We start from the raw sequence: 18,349 nt of genomic DNA, 5'->3' as shown, positions 1-18,349 counted from the left end.
CAACCTCCTGGAGGAGGTCCCCAAGACCAAGTACTGCACTTGGGGTATAGGCTGGAGGAACCATAGGCTTTCCAAGGCATAGAGGGGCGGATCCAAACCTTGCGCTGGGAGCCAACGCCGCTCCCTATTGCTCACCCCTCTCCTCTCCTCCCCTCCCCTCCCCTCCCCTCCTCTCCTCTCCTCTCCTCTCCTCTCCTCTCCTCTCCTCTCCTCTCCTCTCCTCTCCTCTCCTCTCCTCTCCCCTCCCCTCTCCTCTCCTCTCCTCTCCTCTCCTCTCCTCTCCTTTTCCTCTCCTCTCCTCTCCTCTCCCCTGAGTTACTCATATTCGCGATGCATGTTTTTACTGTATCACTAGATACCTCTTTGATTTGGAAATCATCTGAGTGGACATTGTCAGGCTCCTCAGAAGATAGCTCGCTAAATTTAAACCCACTAGACAATTCCTGTACAGACTCAATAAAGTAATCGTTGAAAACATTTGCCATAGACTCATTATTATCAATGAGGTTATTGTCTACTTTTAGACTTTTGATTTTAGGGTGCTTGTGCCTACTTGAGTCTGTTAATCTGTTGCTATGCTGCCATAGTTTAGAACTGCTGCCATTGGCCTCTTCAATAAGGTTGAGGAAGTAGTTACTCCTAGCCTTCCTTAGCTCAGACACCACTTTATTCCTCAAACCAGTGAAGAGGAAGTGGCCAGTGTTGTTTTTTGTTGACCCTAAGGGCAAAATCTTGCTTTTTAGTGAGCTGGACAATATCATGATTAAACCATGGGAGAGAGTATTTCTTTGATATTGTGTATTTACTTATCAAATTGCCCATGCATGATTGAGGTGAAATTATTATTATTCAAATCTGACTCTCTAGTTACTTTTTCCCAGCTGGCTTCCATTAAATCATGTTCAAAGTTAACTATGTTTTTCCTTGGAATTCCTGTCGTTTTGTTATAGTGAACCAGACGTACGTAGTGTGGGTGGGGCTCAGCGAAGGGTCCATTGTTTTACAATTAGTATCATATTATGATCTGAAAGTCCAGTAATAAGATTATATGTTTTTATTGCTCTCTCTGGCCTATTTGTGACAATCAGATCGATGAGTTTCACTCTTTCTAGCAATGCGGGTAGGTTTATCTATCAGCTGTTTATATTTAACTTTCTCCATGACAGATTTCAATTTTGATTTACCCCTTTTATCCATCCAGTTCACATTATAGTCGCCAAAATAATTACATTTATCACAAGCAGAAAGAAGACTCTTGAGTTCATTATACAAATCAACATCATGATGGAGGGTTATAAAGCACAACTATATTATAACTATATTTGATATTTAAATGACCCCCCAATAATCCTTTAGGTGTTGAGTATAGATTCCAAATGTCTTGTGCACGATTTACAGTTTGAAGGAACTTGAACTGTCTCTGTTTTACCGTTGCGCGATGACGAGAGTCACGTGACAGTTGTTTGACCCCCACAGGGCTCCCTCTTTGTTTACACTTGACTACTGTCCCAGACGGGTCATCGCAGTGAATACTGTCTGTTATTGATAAGTGTAGATGGCATTGCAGGCTGGAAGAGTTCGGTCGCTGGAGATGGTTCAAACTGCACCTGCGGGATGGTGTCTTGCTTCGTTGCATAGCCGCCTGCTTTGTTGTGAAGAGGGCCCAGGGTTACGTTGAACGGCCCCTGATAACAGCGACAGTAGTAATATCATTTTGGCTGTATGCCAACTGCTGCTCAATCGTCTCGTTGTAGTTTTGTGTGCTGGCTTGATGATCTGAGCGCGGCCATCCTTGAGAAGCCGTTAAAAAATGACAACGTAGCCATGTCCAAAAAAATCTGTTGTGTTTTTACTGATAAAATGCCAAGTGGATTACTGGTGTGCTCCACACAATGTTGCTCTTTTAGTCAAAGTCCCTGGTGTGTTACAGGTGGATAAAACAGGCACCAGCAGTAAGAGGCCGCAGACAAGGACAGACCGGCATTGTGATGATTATGTTTTCTCTTGTTTTTACCGCACCATTTCATAATAGAATCATACGGTAGCTTACTTAAAAGCCCCAAAAATACCACACAAATTTGGCAGATGAGAATAAGGCAGAATTGTTAAAAAAAGTTTGCAGATGAGTGGAGCCTACCAAACTACTCACTGCCACATTCCCTTCCTGCTGTCTTTCACTGCCGATGTCTATCGTGTTCCGGCTTGGAACATATTATATTTTATTAGATATGTGATGTTGTTACCTGACAATTAGTTGACTTTTGGTGAAAAAGCCTGCATATATTGGTATCGGTTGATATCGGAATCCCTAGTAGAAAGGACGCCTGGGAAACAGAAGGTCACAGGTTCAAATCCAGGCCACGGCTAAACCGACTGGCAAGGAATTGTGAAATTATAGCCTAATTAGAATACTAGGATCTGTCCATGTTATGAAGATGAAGTAAAACATTTGGCAGAATTTTGTATTGATGATAGAATTTTTAACAAGAGTTTGAAATCTTCTATTATAAGCAACATAATAAAGACATGCATTTTAATCTACAATCCCTCAAAACTCTGCTCAGCTGTTTCCAAGGCTCATTTGTTAATTGCATGGTCTTTCCCTCAAGTTAAGTCCTAATTATGTTTCTATAAGGCTTATTGCACATATTGCATATTATTTTTATTCTTTTGTTTTTTCTTAATAAAGTTCGTTCCTTCCTTTTCTTTTAAAGCGACTTTGGGTACTTAGAAAAGCGCTTCATGTATCTGAGCTATTATTTACACCTGTGTTACTCAACGAAAAGAAATTGGGTCATATGATCCTTTAACAGGATCATGGAACGACTGTCGAGTCATTCCTTTAAGCGCTTGTGAGCTTGCACTCGGTTGTAGCTATATCTTTATCTCTATCTCCATCTCAATCAAGCATTTTGAAAGATGTTTGAACTTGACAACTCCCACGTATAGTCGCACAGTATCGGTGGCCTGGCATCCAGTGTGACTCTCTCTGTCCTACTTCATGAAAGGCTGCAGAAGCTGCCCACTCGCTGCAGCTCAGAATCAGTCATCAGTTGTATCTCTCTCCTGGTGAGAGAGGTCATTTAATATACTGTATGTCGACCGATCGACTTCAAACTTGGCGTGTATCACCGAGGACCATGGGGAGTGCAGTGTTGAGTGGGAGGTTGGTTGGATCATCAGTTGTCCATCTATAAATCCACAACTCTCTATATCTGTCTGCCTGTGTGTATCTGTCTGTGTCCCTTTTATGCTTACAAGGAGATCCCTGATGTCATCAATATAACGTCATGCTACTGACGTCAGACTGGCCTCCAGGTATCCTGATAATTGCTACTGCACTAAGTACTCTGACAACAGGTAATGCATAACCGGAGGGGTATGCGTTCCCAAAAGGCATCGCCCAGCCTAGTTCATTAAAAGAAGTCCTGGATTGTAGCTTTAACATGCAAGACTCTGCCTGCACCACTTCCACCATTACCATGTATGGTGCTTAGTGCAGACAGCTACGTGGCCTCTGCTGTGTTGTGGTGTCATTATGACTCTGATGTGGTCCACCCTGGAGTTTCACTACAGGCGACGCTCAGATATTTTCTGATCATGATGCAAGGGCCCTTCACAGATGGGAAGAGCACTCAGCACTTCTTCTGACCCCATTTCGTGGACGGAGGAGGAAGAATGTCGCACAAAGGCAGTCTTGTCAAAAGATAACCTTATGCTTGTAATGTTTTTATGACATCAAGGCAGTCATCATTTGTGATACAGGATGTCACATGATGAGACCAGCTAGTCATTTTATTTAATTCTGTATATAGTAATTCAATTATAATTCATTACCTTCCTCTCTCTAAATGATTTAATGCACATTCTGCAATGAGTTAAATATTAAGTGAGACCTTTAATGTCCTTGTATTTTGTCATTAGTACTGCCATAATAGTTTAATGTCAGGCACCTTGTAACAACTCTTGGCAATGAAGTATTTCTGATTCAGATTTTATTCATCGTGAGTGACAGCACCAACGTAGCCTACAGGAAATCTATATCATATGACAGACAGACAGACAGACAGACAGACAGACAGACAGACAGACAGACAGACAGACAGACAGACAGACAGACAGACAGACAGACAGACAGACAGACAGACAGACAGACAGACAGACAGACAGACAGACAGACATGCGCGCACACTCACGCCAAATTCAGTTGTCAAACCAGCACCGCAGTAAACAAAGATACAGGTAAAGGTAAAGAACAAGTAAAGAATAAGTATAGTAACACTTTAGTAGGATAAGAATATCATATATTAAAATTGCCTAATGGGTGGACGGTGGACGTCACAAACTTAACATCCGGCCTTGCGAGGGGAACCGGGGAACCGTTGCTCTGATCCGCACAAACACTGGTCAGGGGTCTGCCATTAGAATAGATGCTATTCTGATGGCCACATGCTATTCTGAAGGTCTGCCATCAGAAGAGCCACACCAGGGGCCATGTGTGCGCCCCCAGGGGCCACGTCAGGGCCTGGCATACCTGACGAATAAGTACAGGGTAAGGTTGGAGCTAGAAACCAGGTGAGGGGGGACTTGGAGGACCTTTTATTGAAACAAATAGTCAGCTTCTCTGAATCTCTGTGTCAAAATAGAAATTGAATTAAGAAACTTTCTTTGACAATGATTTCTCATGTGTCATCATGAATTCATATGCTGTATTTCAAGGTAATTTAGTTTTCTCTCCCCTGTGTGATTGACTGGGTCCTGTTTGTCATGATGATGAAGGTAGCATTATGAGCCAAAATGTTGGAATATGATATAAAAATAAATAGCTTTTAGTGTGATTCATTTTGTACGTATATATTTGTCCTGTAAAGCCCTTTGCGGCTGTATCAGTGATTAAGGGCTACAAATACATTTGAGTTCAGTTGAATTATATAAAGGATTATTTGTGTGCTCACTTTTGTCTCCTTGACTGGCTCCATTAAATCCGACCAACAGTAACTGAACAAATCTGTCTTGGTTTCTGAGGTTTCAACTGTAGCTGCTCTCCAAAAAACAAGAATCTCACACAGATCAAAGAATAAAGACAACCCGAGTGCTCTCAGTTGGAGTTCAAAACGTGGCAATTCCAGTCCATGTGGTTAAGGGGGGCTCACAAAGTCTATATAAAAAAATCATTTAAACTTCGGAAGAGCAAGGGTAACGGTTAAAGTGCCTTTAAAGTCTCTGGGCATATACAAAATGAAGAACAATACAAATGACAAAGGAAACAAAGGGGTCCTTTGTTTGTTTTGTATTGTTTTTAATGATGTATATGGCCTGAGACATTTATGTCATTTTAACCTGTATTTAACCTTGCTTGTCCGGAGTGTGCTTGGAGTTCGCCATATAGGCTTCCTTTCATCTAAACTCACTCACACAGACCTCAGGACAAGGGATAACAAATGCATAGTGTAAAACTGCCTCTTTCTGATCCACGATGAGGCCTTATTTCATTAACCTGACTCTGCCAGACGGGGGCGGTATTGAGTAACTAGTTTCTCAAGAAATAAGCTGAGAAACAAATGTGACGAAAGCTTCTTTGGATCTGGAAGCGTCAGGTTATTATTTCATTGCATGGCTATGGAAAATAATGACTTGTTTAGTAATCACGTAATTAAACTAGTTTTTTTTATTACTAAATTGTGTTTCTTATAAAACTGGTAATTCAGCTAACTAGCATTTTAAATTCTGATATGATCACAAAATGATCCCTCTCAAAATCACTTCAGTATACTTGCAGTATCAATAGTAGACACATAGTTGAAATAATTGATTAAATCTGCCTCAGTTCTTGTCACTTCCCGTTATTTGTAACCTATCAGTTATTCTATGATACATATAGGATCCCAACCTCAGTTAATATCATTAACCTCTATTCCAGGATGTTACAGGAACTGAGCTAGAGTGGGTTTGTGGTGTAGGAATAGACACATCAAGTGTTCCTGGGCAGCAGAAAACCCCTTAGGTGAGATACGTAAGGGCCTACCCCACTTCCCTATGGGTGAGACAGGTTGGCCTAGATTGAGGTGACACATCAGAAGGCAGTCCTAGAAAGTCATTGCCACCTTGTGTGTATGTGCAGTTGCATTCTATGTGTATGGGTGGGTTATTGAATTTTGTATATCCGTTTGTGCATGTCTTCATGTTGTGGTTATCTTCTAATTTGAAGCACATTGAGCTGAGCTCATCAAATCGGCTGATTTGAATAATTACACTTTTGTTTTTGACAAACTAAAACAGCCAATGAAGAAGAAAAAAAATATTACAGCAACAAAACAAAAGTTAAGATTAATTAAAAAGTGGTAAAAAAAAAAGGGTTTCTTCTGAGGATTTGAGAAAGAAAGAAAGAAAGAAAGAAAAGCAGGCCAAAATGTGTAGTTTAACCACTTAAACACTACTTTGTTGACTGGAGTCCTCCAGGGTTCTATACTTGGTCCACTGCTTTTTCCCCACTACACCAAATATCTTTGCCGGAAATAGCCTATAAACAAGTTCACAACACGTCGCAATGTATTACATAGACACTAGGGTTCATGTCATTATTGTGGCATATTGAGTTAAAATGTAAAACATCTGAAAATGAAATCAAGGGAAGAGATCAGTCATGAGTTAAATACTATATAATACTAGTTAAATAAGAACCTGTGGAGTGAATACACTTAATGAAGTACTGTATAACTTAACAATTTGATTACTAATTATATAAAATTCTGATTCTGATAAAATAGCCTGCCAATAAAACATGCCTCTGCTCCGAGTAGAGCATGGTATTAACAACCCATATAGGATATACGCTAAACTCCACTTGCAGTACTTCAGTCACTTTCCAGAGACTGAAGGTGAAGTATTTGGTAATGAAACATAGCAAACTAATTAATGATAAAACATTTGATTTAACCTATTTAGACCGGAACGAATCTGTGTCATTTTTAGATTTCTTTTTCAGTGGACATACAAAATACAAACATATAAACAAACAATAATTAATAAAACAACAAAACAGCCCAGACACAACATAGATCTGCTATTTTTGAAAAATCATTTGTGTTAATATTTGAATATTTGTATATTTTTAAAGGGAACATTTGTAACTCAAATCTTTGCTTCTGGGGGGTCCCTGGAACAACATATTTTTAGATGGGGGTCCGTGTCCAAATACATTTTGGGGGTCCTTGACATGAAAAAGTTTGAGATCCACTGATTATAGCAACATACGTTTTTTCAGAGAACTGTTGGACATTTGTAGAACCCCCAGAAGCAAAGATTTGAGTTACAAATGTTTGCTTTAAAAATATATATCAAAGATTTGCAGAAATGTTCCACCATTTTTCCAAAAATAGCAGATCTACAAGCTCATAGCGCAGCACTCGGTGCCGCGCTACGAGCTTGCTGCAATATTTTAATAGCCAAAGAAATGTTAAAATGACACAGATGCGTTCCCGGTCTTAACGGGTTAAGTAAATGTCTTTGGTTGTGTTGTTAGGAGGGACTAGGGCAAAGGGAAAAGCAAGATGCTGTGGAAACTGATACAAAATGAGGAAATCCGCTTATCGTTAAGCCAAGCCTTCTGGTAATTAATATTTTTCAAACTAAGACAAAACAGGTCACAGGCCTAGAAACACAGTCAGTGAGTGGGAGTGGAGAGAGTGAATCTTTTGGTGTGCAAATGATCGTGACCCTTGTGTCAGTGTCAGTGTTTCTGCAACATTTGTACTCCTTACACAATGAACCGCTCACACACACACACAGTGTGCACGCACGGGGAAAGGAATAAGACACTGTATATGATGAATAACTTAACACAAAATCAAACTGCAAAATGTAGGATTTTATTATTCATAGACTCTTTATCAACAATCTTACACTAGAACAAATCATTAAGGAAGGTGCAGGAAGGCAGGAAGGCTGACAGACACAATGTGAAAACCCCCTGTACCTTTACAACTCAACATTCATTTAACCTATATTGTAGTCTAGTCATCCTCTCGTCACTGCGTGGTTGGCTTGTGAGGTAGCAGGATGAAAGCGACCTGCAGAGGAAATAGTGACGTTGACGTGTTTCTCTCACCAGTATAAATCTGAGAGCATCTTCTCCATGGCCTGTAGAACCACAGAGGCAACCAATCACTACTAGAAAAAACTACTGGTACCAACTATTTCACAGAACTGCCATAACACCCAGCAAAGGTTTCACTTTCAAATGCAGAGGACTTTTTTTTTGTATAGGCATTGACCAGGAGTTTGCTGAAAGCTTGAAAGAACAAGAGGTTTCTTTCTCTTTTGTCTCAGAAGAATAAGAAGAACAAGAAGGATATTTAGGACTCGTGATCAAAGGAGAAGGAGCATCTTGAAATACAGCATCATGTTTCTTGCATCAAAGGCGTCTAAACTGACGGTAAGACCCGCTAGTTCTATGCTTTTAAAAGTATCATATGTACAGTACATAATACCATTCACTATGTCAAAAACCGTGCTCCAATAGAGGGTGGATATCCGGATATTTAGGCTGCTAAAATAATATATTCATTTCAACTTAACATTATTGTAGCATTCTCTATTCTCATTCTCTATTCCATTTAACCTGCCCTCTTCCATGTCAAGTCCTTTTGAGTTTTATTTGATCTAATATGTAATATAATACATTTTGAAAGTAATCCAGCCTAAGTAGGCTATCTTTCAAGTGCACAGTGAGCAATAGCATTGTGTCTAATGCAGATTTTTACATTGTACAACAGTATCGGGTGGTGTAGTTAAATTAAAATCCAAGATTCTGCTGTGTACGCTCAATTATCATTGAGTAGAGGTAGTAGTTCTGTGGGTGTCTATTCCAGCCATCAAATTGGGAGATGAGAAACACTGCTTGCATACAGAGGTCAACTGATTTCAGCATGTAAACTGCAGTTATTTTGTAGCATGTCAGTCAGTATGTATTACTGACTGATGTTCCTGTTTGGCAGGTAAAAAAACACATTATGTACATTATTATTGTACATTATGTACATTATTATTATGATTATTATTATTATTTTACAATTGAAAAGACAAACATATTAGTATTTGCTTCATTGTCGCTAAGACATAGCCAATGTTTTGGCTATAATAAGGATGCCCTGCTAGTGGCCCCTAAAGGCAGTACTGCTCCTTACACCCAGCGAGACCAAAGTGAAGGTCCACAGAAAATTCTACAGAAATCAATGCAGCCAATAGTTCCAGCCTGACCGACCAATCTACATCGCCATCTTAGCCTACATCTCGGCCCAGTGGGGGGGATAAAATGGTTCTGATTTGAATTATTTCAACTATAGAGCTGGCTCACAACCCTTCCTCCCCATGTCTTAGGTGGTCTGTGTGATGATGATGATGATGATGATGATGATGAGAGAGTCAGAGGCGATGCCCAGAGATCACCCAGTGAAACGAGGCGGCCAATCGCGACACAATCACAACGCAACAGCTCACAGGAAACCATCGGAAGACCCTGACACGAGTGTAGAAACGGTCCACTTGCAGCTGGACACCAAGGCTTTGCGTCCCACCAGCTCTCATAGAGCCCTCTGGAATCACTCCATCTCACCCTGGACATACAAGTAAGGCGTGAGACACTGCGAGCAGTTACTATTTAGCATCATGAACTCATGAACACAGACATACACCAGCATTCCATTTGATTTGCACTGCATGTGACTAAGAGGCTGTATGCACAGCAGCCATATTGTGAAGACATTCACAGGTGTTAACAATGATACCAATGAAGGCTCTGTTCCATTCCCGGTCAAACAGAGTCAGGGTGCTGATACTGTTGCATGTTGGCTCACTGGAAACACTCTGCTACACCAGTGGGTCTTAAAGTGTGGTCCAGGGACCCTCATGGTTCCTTAAGGGGTTTCCAAATGGCCCCTTATGGGTGTGTAACTCTGAGAGTGTACAAATGTCACTCTCAGAGTTATGGGGGTCGTGCTACACTAAATGGAACAGAGCCTTCATTAGTATCATTGGTAACACCTGTGAAGGAAGGAAGTGATACTATGGCTGCTGTGCCTAGAGCCTATGCCACCGACTACCACGCATGCACACTCAAATGTACATAGGCCTACTTATGGGCCTTGTCCCTGCTTTGACCAATGGCAATGGCCAGCCAAGCTAAGGTGCATTGCTGCTACTTTCACATTATGTAATGAAGTAATATTTATTGATTCAGTACATTTTGAATCCTACCGTCCTTACCTTTTTTTTTACCCCCACTTGCTGCTGTCACTGCTTTGTGTATCATACACTGCAAAATCCAGAGTGTTCATTTTACTCTGCAAGTGTTTATGCAACCAAATGGACCCCGTAAGGGTTACATCAGAGTTAAACTGATGGCAACTGATCATTCTCATCAAGTCATCCATTCACATTCGCTAGTTATATTTGTTCACACACAGTAGCCATTATAATACCCAGCCACATACAGGGTAGAAATTGCCAGCTGTATCAGTTGTCTCTCTGTCATGTTATTAACTCCTTCTCTGCCTTCCTTCCTTCCTGTCCACAGCAATACGTACGACGAGAGCCGCTTCCCTGCTGTCATCTCAGAGGCCAGGTGCACCCTGCGGGGGTGTCTGGACGCCCAGGGTGCAGAAGACTTGAGCTTGGAGTCCAAACCCATCCTGCACCAAATGCTGGTACTGAGGAGGGTGATGGGGCCCGGAGGGAAGAGCTACCACTACCGACTGGAGACCAGGATGGTCCCAGTGGGCTGCACCTGTGTCCGACCAAGCATCCAGCACCAACACAAGTGAACGGATAAAAGGAGTTGGTTTAGAACCATCAATTCCACGTCAATTCATTTTCAGTCAACTCGTTTTGTACAATTGAATGTGCAGTTTACATAATAGCATAATATTTAAGAATTGTATTTATTTTATAATTATTTAAATTAAATTAAATTAAATTATCTCCCTCTCTATTTAAATTCGTTTTCTAATTCAAACGATTTTATGTACAATGGAATGCATGTGTTTGCGGTGATGTGTAAATCTGATGTATCCTCAAGTTGTAAACACATTCAGATGACTGTTGGATGTATGATGTTATATCTATATGTGTTAATTTGATTATAGTACAGTGCCTTTATTAATCATTTATTAAAAAAGGTGATATTCAAGTATTTGATTCTCTTTTTTTTATTTTGGACTGAAATTCAAAATAGAACACAATTTCTGTACATCATCATCATCATCATCATCATCATCATCATACCCTGACTGCCATTCATGTCATTACATTTACAGTGATGTTTGTCAGGTAGACAGTAACATAGTACCACACAGAAACAATGTGTGCGATATTGGCCTTAAGTGAAATACACACACACACACACACACACACACACACACACACACACACACACACACACACACACACACACACACACACACACACACACACACACACACACACAGGTGGACAGTCAGTCACACAGACACACATTGGCACTGTTGGCAGGGGGCACGGCAGCAGCGCACATGTCTGCCCTGAGCTGTCAATGATGAAACATAGCATTTAAACGTCCATTGTGCCTTGCGACATCTTCAGCAACATCTCCGGGGTTTCAGACCTTTACAAGAAGTCTTCTTTTGTTATATAAGAGTCTCAGTTCTACAGGTGGGATCTGAAAGCTAGGCACAGTCTTCTTATATCGGCCGCCTCACGAAAACCCTTTCGCTGAAAATAAATCTTCATCGCATCTTCTTCTTCATCTTCATCTTCTTCTTACAGTCCAAACACAACTTAGCGCCAGGCTAAGGACAGCGGTCCTCTTGTGAGCAGCCTCTCAAAATGGCTTCCAATTAAGTTGAGCTCGTGTTGTGATCAGGCCATCATGACACCTATTGGGAGACAGAATAGGACAGAAAGTGGGTACGTTAGTGGGTAGCTCACATGCTAACACAGCAACACATGACCCAGGGTACAGCACCTAGCAATGTACAGTATGTTAAACCCTAACGCACCTAAACTTTCAATGCCCTTAAACTCACCATTCACAACTACAGACTCCCAACTAGCTGGTGCAACTACAGTAGCTGTGCTGTGCAAGGCAGGCTATTTACACGCTGAGTATGAATAGACACTCCAAAAAACACAAAGTGAACATAATGTCCACATGGACAAATAATACCACAAGCACATTGAACACAGACTATAAAAGTAAAACAGACTCGGATCAGAATTGGTTTCATTTTAATACATTAAATGTTTCATGTACATGTAATACTCAAGCACACACTGCATACAAAGACGTAAAATGCATATTGCAATCAATGTGTTAAATTGAGTGAAATTCTAAAGTTACTAACATTAACTGTTCACCATAAACACAAACACACAAAGCACAGAGCATGCACAATGACAAGATGTAAAAGCACTGCACAGTGCACACACACAATGTCTAATAGAGAAAGTGGAAACCTAAAATCTAAGTCGTTCAATGATCCGAAACTACTCACTGAGAACAAAGGATTTTATTCTAAAACAAAATAATTTCTGGCATAATATGGGTAAACCTCTGTATTGAATATTACGGAAGAGTCTATCATCTATTTTGAGCCCCTTGTCAACATTGCTGAGGGTGTCATATTTTCTTATATGGACAGACAGCACTTAGCAAACATCTTGTAAGCTAATCTATGACTGCACAGGAGCAGTAGGCCTATTTTGTTCGATAGCGATATTGTCATATTTAACCGAGAGAGTATTTCACATTTGAGATTATATTTCCTTGATCTGCTGCTAAATGTAATGACCTGTCTTGCCTATTGACTTGCCTTCTCTGCACTCTCATTTAGCCTACAGTACATTACCATCAGGAATCACTGCATGTTCATTTTGTACTGTATGTTAGCTACTCCCATTGAAGGGAAATAGTTCCGTTTTTCAATATGTGAGTTTGATATCACACATCCCAAGATTCTGGTCAAATAGTTGAAAACCCTTTTTTTTGGCACTACAGTTACTGCTACTTCTGGTTAATGCTAATGGAAACTAATAGAGACAGCGAGCCAGTATCTTACAAGAAACCAATATTGCCTTGTACCGTAGTAGCGTCAATATAAGAGCTATTTTAGAACCTTGGGATACAGTAGGCTATATGTGATATAAAAGAATGTGAACATGAAGCATTGATCTCATCCTCTTGTGAATAAGAAAAGAGAGCTTTGTCTCATCATCTTCGCAAAAATCTCCTCATAGTCCCATCATCTCCACATCTCCTCCTCCTCCTCATTCAGTTCTTTGTTTCTCCTCACCTCTTCACTGTGCTTGTCCTGGAAGACATAGACAGAGAGAAAAAGAAACCTTCAGTATTCTGAAGTCCAAGATGTTCACAATAAACATGGCAGACACGGTGTGCAGTATAGGTGGAAGAATGAAATACTGTGTATTTGTTCTATGTGTGGTGGAAAAAGTACTCGAATGTTTTACTTAAGTAAAAGTATCAAGTACTCTGTTACAAGTAAAAGTCCGGAATTCAAAATTCGACTTGAGTAAAAGTACAAAAGTATTGGTAGCAAAATGTACTTAAAGTACCAAAAGTACTAAAATGTTTGAAAATAGCAGATCTACAAGCTTACAACAAGCTTGTAGATCGGCTATTTTCAAATAGCCTATAAAAATAGGGCTAAAGTGGTTAATGTATGTTTTATAATGTAATCATTTGCAAAGTACTGTAACTAGTAACTAGAGTTTCCAAATAATTGTATTGTACAATATTTGCCTCTGAGATGTAGTGGAGTAGAAGTAAAAGTATTGACAATTGGAAATACTCCAGTAAAGTAAAAGATCCTCAAAATTGTACTTCAGTACAGTATTTGAGTAAAAAAAACTGTTTGACCACTTTTGGTAAATGATGCATGCTATCCTCATAAATAAACACATGCTTGCTAATGGTCAAAACGTCTTCTCACCTTCTCTTGTAGACGTTCCAGCATGGCAGACAGGTGGGCCTGCCGGTTCTCTTTGTTGGCCTCCATGCGGTGCTCCAGTCTCTCCTTGGCCAGTCGCATGAAGTTGTTGTGCTCCTCCTGTGCCTTTAGGAACACCTCACGCTCATGTTCTCTCTTCTCAGCCAGATGTTTCAGCAGTTCGGCCTCATGGCACTAGGGGGGGAGAGAGAGAAATGCTTTGCTTGTTCACCATAGACCATCAATTTGGTATAGCAGCAAATAATAATAGTTAATTCAGGAAGATAGCCCGTCCAACACTACACCTCTAGGTAAAAAATGGTACACAAAATTTATGGTTTCCTGCTTGGCCAGGAACTACCGCACCGGTTTCCTGTTTGGCCAGGAACTACCGCGCTAATAACAAAAAGGAATCTCACGCTGTTTTTAAGTCATTATAGGATTTGAAGATGGAAAAACAACAGCAAAAGAAAACACAGCTCATGGTAACTAAAGCTCCACTGGCTAAGAGAAACGATCCGCAGATAATATCAAACAATTAAAAGAACGCTTTTTGAAACGCTTCCGTCTTCCGGTAAAAACAAATGGAATTCTGGGTAATGCAGGACTGCGCTAAATAATTGCAATGACGGCAGTGACCAGCAGAGGTTGCTAAAAATCGTTATTTTTGGATCTGCCTTGTCTTGCTTTAAGGTAAAGGTTAGGGTAAGGATCTGGGGCGGGGGACGTCAGTAACTTGTGCTTCATCTAGTCTCACCTTTCTCCTCTCCTGTGCAGCATCTAGCTTCCTCTGTATGTCCTCCAAGGAGGGCTCCCTGCGAGGGGGCGTGGTCGCCCTCAGCTCTGGACCCACGTCGAAGGAAGGTGGCTTCAGGATGACCTCAAAGGCCTGGCCCGATGTCCTTTTATTCAGCTCGATCACCTCCATGTCCCTGATGATACACAGGTTCAAGTCTACCACACCTGCGGGAAGGATGAGATCAAACTTTATTGGTCCACAGAGGGAAATTCAGGAGTCATAGCAGCTACAGCAGTACGAGTGAAACACGGGAGAGGTAGATAAGAGTAAAAGCAAAGTAGTAGTAGTAGAAGTAGAAGCAATAATAATAATACAAGCTTTGGAGTCTATCAATAAATATACTATACTTACAATCTATCACCAATGAAAATATGAATGAATTGATCAACAACAGGTGTATGAATATTATATACAGTCTATCAACAGGAGAGGAGAGGAGAGGTCTTCCTTACCTTCTTTCTTGTCTGAGGGTTTTTCTTTGGGTTGAGGCAGAAAGCAGGAGCAGAAGATAGACACAAGGGGGAGCTCCCGCATCTTTTCTTTGTATGCTGCATTGGAGAGAGCAAGAGTACCAAGATAAGAAAGTGATGTCATTCCAGACTATGCAACTGAATCTGACTGTGCATGACTCTCTCTCTGCCTCCTCTCACATATCCCCACAATTTTTCTCTCTCTCTCACACACACACACACACACACACACACACACACACACACACACACACACACACACACACACACACACACACACACACACACACACACACACACACACACACACACACACACACACACACACACACACACACACACACACACACACAGGGACACAATGTACCTGTTAGCGTCATGGTGATGTCCCTGTAGTCTTTCCAAGACACTGTGGTGAGATAGACAGTTCTGTTCCTGTGAGACAGACAGACAGACAGACAGACATTAGGTGTGACACTATACCTGTATTCCTGCTCCTGTAGCGAACCCGTCTACATAATCATAATCTTGTGTTACACCATTTTCATTCTTTTTTTTAAACAATTGCTTAAACTAAAGTGAAACATTACGCTCAAGTAGCAAAACCTCAGCCCAGGTCTCCACAACTAACTATAAGCACATTCTAGCCTCTCACTGTTTGCAAAACACTACACACAATGTTTTGCAAAACACCAATCACATTTTAGACCCAAAACAAAAATACCACACCTGAACCAACTGATCAAACTGATCATCAGGTGCATAGACACTTGTGTACTGTAATTGTAAACTCACTGAAATCAGGTGTAAGCACTATTAAAAAAAAGGTAATAGGTGAGTGTAGGGCTATCTTCAATAAAAATGGAAGGCAGTGATGCAGTAAGGGTAAGAGGGAGAGGGAGCATGAAGACCTTGTGGAGGACATGGACAAAGAAGACGAGGACCAAATTTATCAGATGTGATTGGTTGACCTCATGTTGTGAACCATGGGTTGACATTGAGAGAGGCTGGACCGAGTTCAGCCTAACATCAGCAGATATACTGTTGCAACAGTATAAAGAGCAGAGGTGAAAAACTACTTTTCTCGACTGTCTACAGTCAAATGAGTACTATGGGGAGAGAAGAACATAATCAATCTGCAGTAATGGTCATGTGTGATGTGTTGGTCACTACGGATATTGTACTTACAATAATCAGTGGTGGAAAGTAACTAAGTACATTTACTTAAGTACTGTACTTAAGTACAATTTTGAGGTATTTGTACTTTACTTGAGTATTTCCAATTTCCAATACTTTTACTTCTACTCCACTACATCTCAGAGGCAAATATTGTACTTTTACTCCACTACATTTATTTGAAAACTTTAGTTACTAGTTACTTTTCAGATATAAATTATGATATAATGAAACATACATTAACCACTTTAACCCTATTTTATACATAGGCTATTTGAAAATATTTTGGTATTTTAAGTACATTTTGTTGCCAATACTTTTGCACTTTTACTCAAGTAAATTTTGAATTCTGGACTTTTACTTGTAACAGAGTATTTTTGTATTGCAGTATTGGTACTTTTACTTAAGTAAAGAATTTGAGTACTTTTTCTACCACTGACAATAATACAGTATCTCTGAACAAATAGAGAAGTTAAAAGTGTGTAACTGGTTCAAACACAATCAGATGAACCATGTGTGTGCCTCATGAATTAATTTAGCAAAGGATCTGAGGTGTTCTGCTCTATGTGTGTGGCTGTGTGAACTGTAATAATTCTAGCTAGTAAGACTAGCTGAAGTGCCAGCATTGTCAAGTAAGTTTTCATTTTCCGCCTATTTTACCACAAACCCACTCACTGGCTTTAGTCAACAGTTTCATAATAGACCAAACCACGCTTTTCATTGCGAGTGGGTGAGAGAAAGCACGGCAGAAGGCAGAGAGAGAGAGAGAGAGACAGCTACACAGTAAAATCCTCAGTGTTTACTTAGACCATTACGGGACCCCCCCAAGAGTACTGACTTAACCCATTTAGACCTGAGGCAGACTCTAAAAATGGCTTCTAAATCCTGACCTAAGTTTAAAAAAAATAAAAAAAATAAACTTCAAATATTTATTCCAAAATGACAACAAATGTATGTTGCTATAGTTACAAATAGGGGTTCCCGCCCAAAACTAAGTCAGCCTCATTACTAGTTTAGGCATTTAGCAGATGCTCTTATCCAGAGCGACTTACAACGTCCAAACAGCTCTAGTCAGCCAACAACAGTCCAGTAAGTGGTCAAGTAAATAGAGTGCCAAGATAACAAGCAAGTGTTATAAAGTAACTAGGATATTGCAGGTAGACATAAAACCTAATATATGTAAATAGGCAACAAGTGCTGATATAAAGAAATAAGTTGTGCTAGGGGATGAGGAGGTGAGTCTTCTGACTATGGTGGGAGATACTGTAAGTGCATGCATACTGTTATTGCAAAAGGCCTATAACACTCACTGCTGAGTTTTACTTTAATGCCAGCTATAATTTTGTCAGAGCAGGTGTTGTATTCAAATGAACTCATTAGTTAACAAAAATAAAATTGTTTGTGTTATACAGTAGGCCTATATGTTAATATTATTACATTGATAACTGCAAGGTTCAACTTCAACTGGGTACATTTAGTGTACAGTTGTGGTGTATGTATTGTGCACTGTTGTCATTTAAAAAGTGTTCAATGTTAATTTACAACATACTGTCTGTATTTTTGGAAGTATCACCTGGAAGAGCTATTGTCGATGTACTGCATACAGGAAGATCAGAAGAGTGTTAAAATGAGTTAAGCACTCACAGTTAACACTCCAGATGTTACTGTGTAGTTTAGTCAGGGGTGTAATTCAGCCTGTTTTTATTTTATATGTGTAGGTGAAAGAACAGAAAGTAAACCTCCTGCAAGTCTGAGGAGGATGACACACAAGCAAGCACGCGCGCACACACACACCCACACACACACACACACACACACACACACACACGCGCACCAGCGGCAGCCAATGTGTACAGTATCTTACTGTGCATCGCATTATTTCCAAAAGTGTAAGACAAATACACTGTACTCCCGGCGTTACCCAC

General features: G+C 40.3%; 1 protein-coding gene across 1 annotated transcript; it reads right to left on the bottom strand.

The window, feature by feature from the left end:
* Nucleotides 1–11,831: 11,831 nt before the first annotated feature.
* LOC308102912 (stathmin-4-like) lies at nt 11,832–15,312 on the bottom strand (the record flags this gene model as incomplete). Its single annotated transcript, XM_080452765.1, has 5 exons — nt 11,832–11,909; nt 13,326–13,343; nt 13,983–14,174; nt 14,737–14,942; nt 15,231–15,312. 5 exons carry the CDS (start codon nt 15,310–15,312, stop codon nt 11,901–11,903), a joined length of 507 nt encoding a protein of 168 aa, XP_080308891.1. The 3' UTR covers nt 11,832–11,900.
* Nucleotides 15,313–18,349: the final 3,037 nt, after the last annotated feature.

The sequence above is a fragment of the Gymnoscopelus braueri genome (assembly GCF_963280865.1).
Source record: "Gymnoscopelus braueri genome assembly, chromosome: 1".
NCBI classification, from domain to species: domain Eukaryota; kingdom Metazoa; phylum Chordata; class Actinopteri; order Myctophiformes; family Myctophidae; genus Gymnoscopelus; species Gymnoscopelus braueri.
The sequence above is the reverse complement of the archived record's forward strand: the minus strand, read 5'-3'. Positions and strand labels throughout refer to the sequence as shown.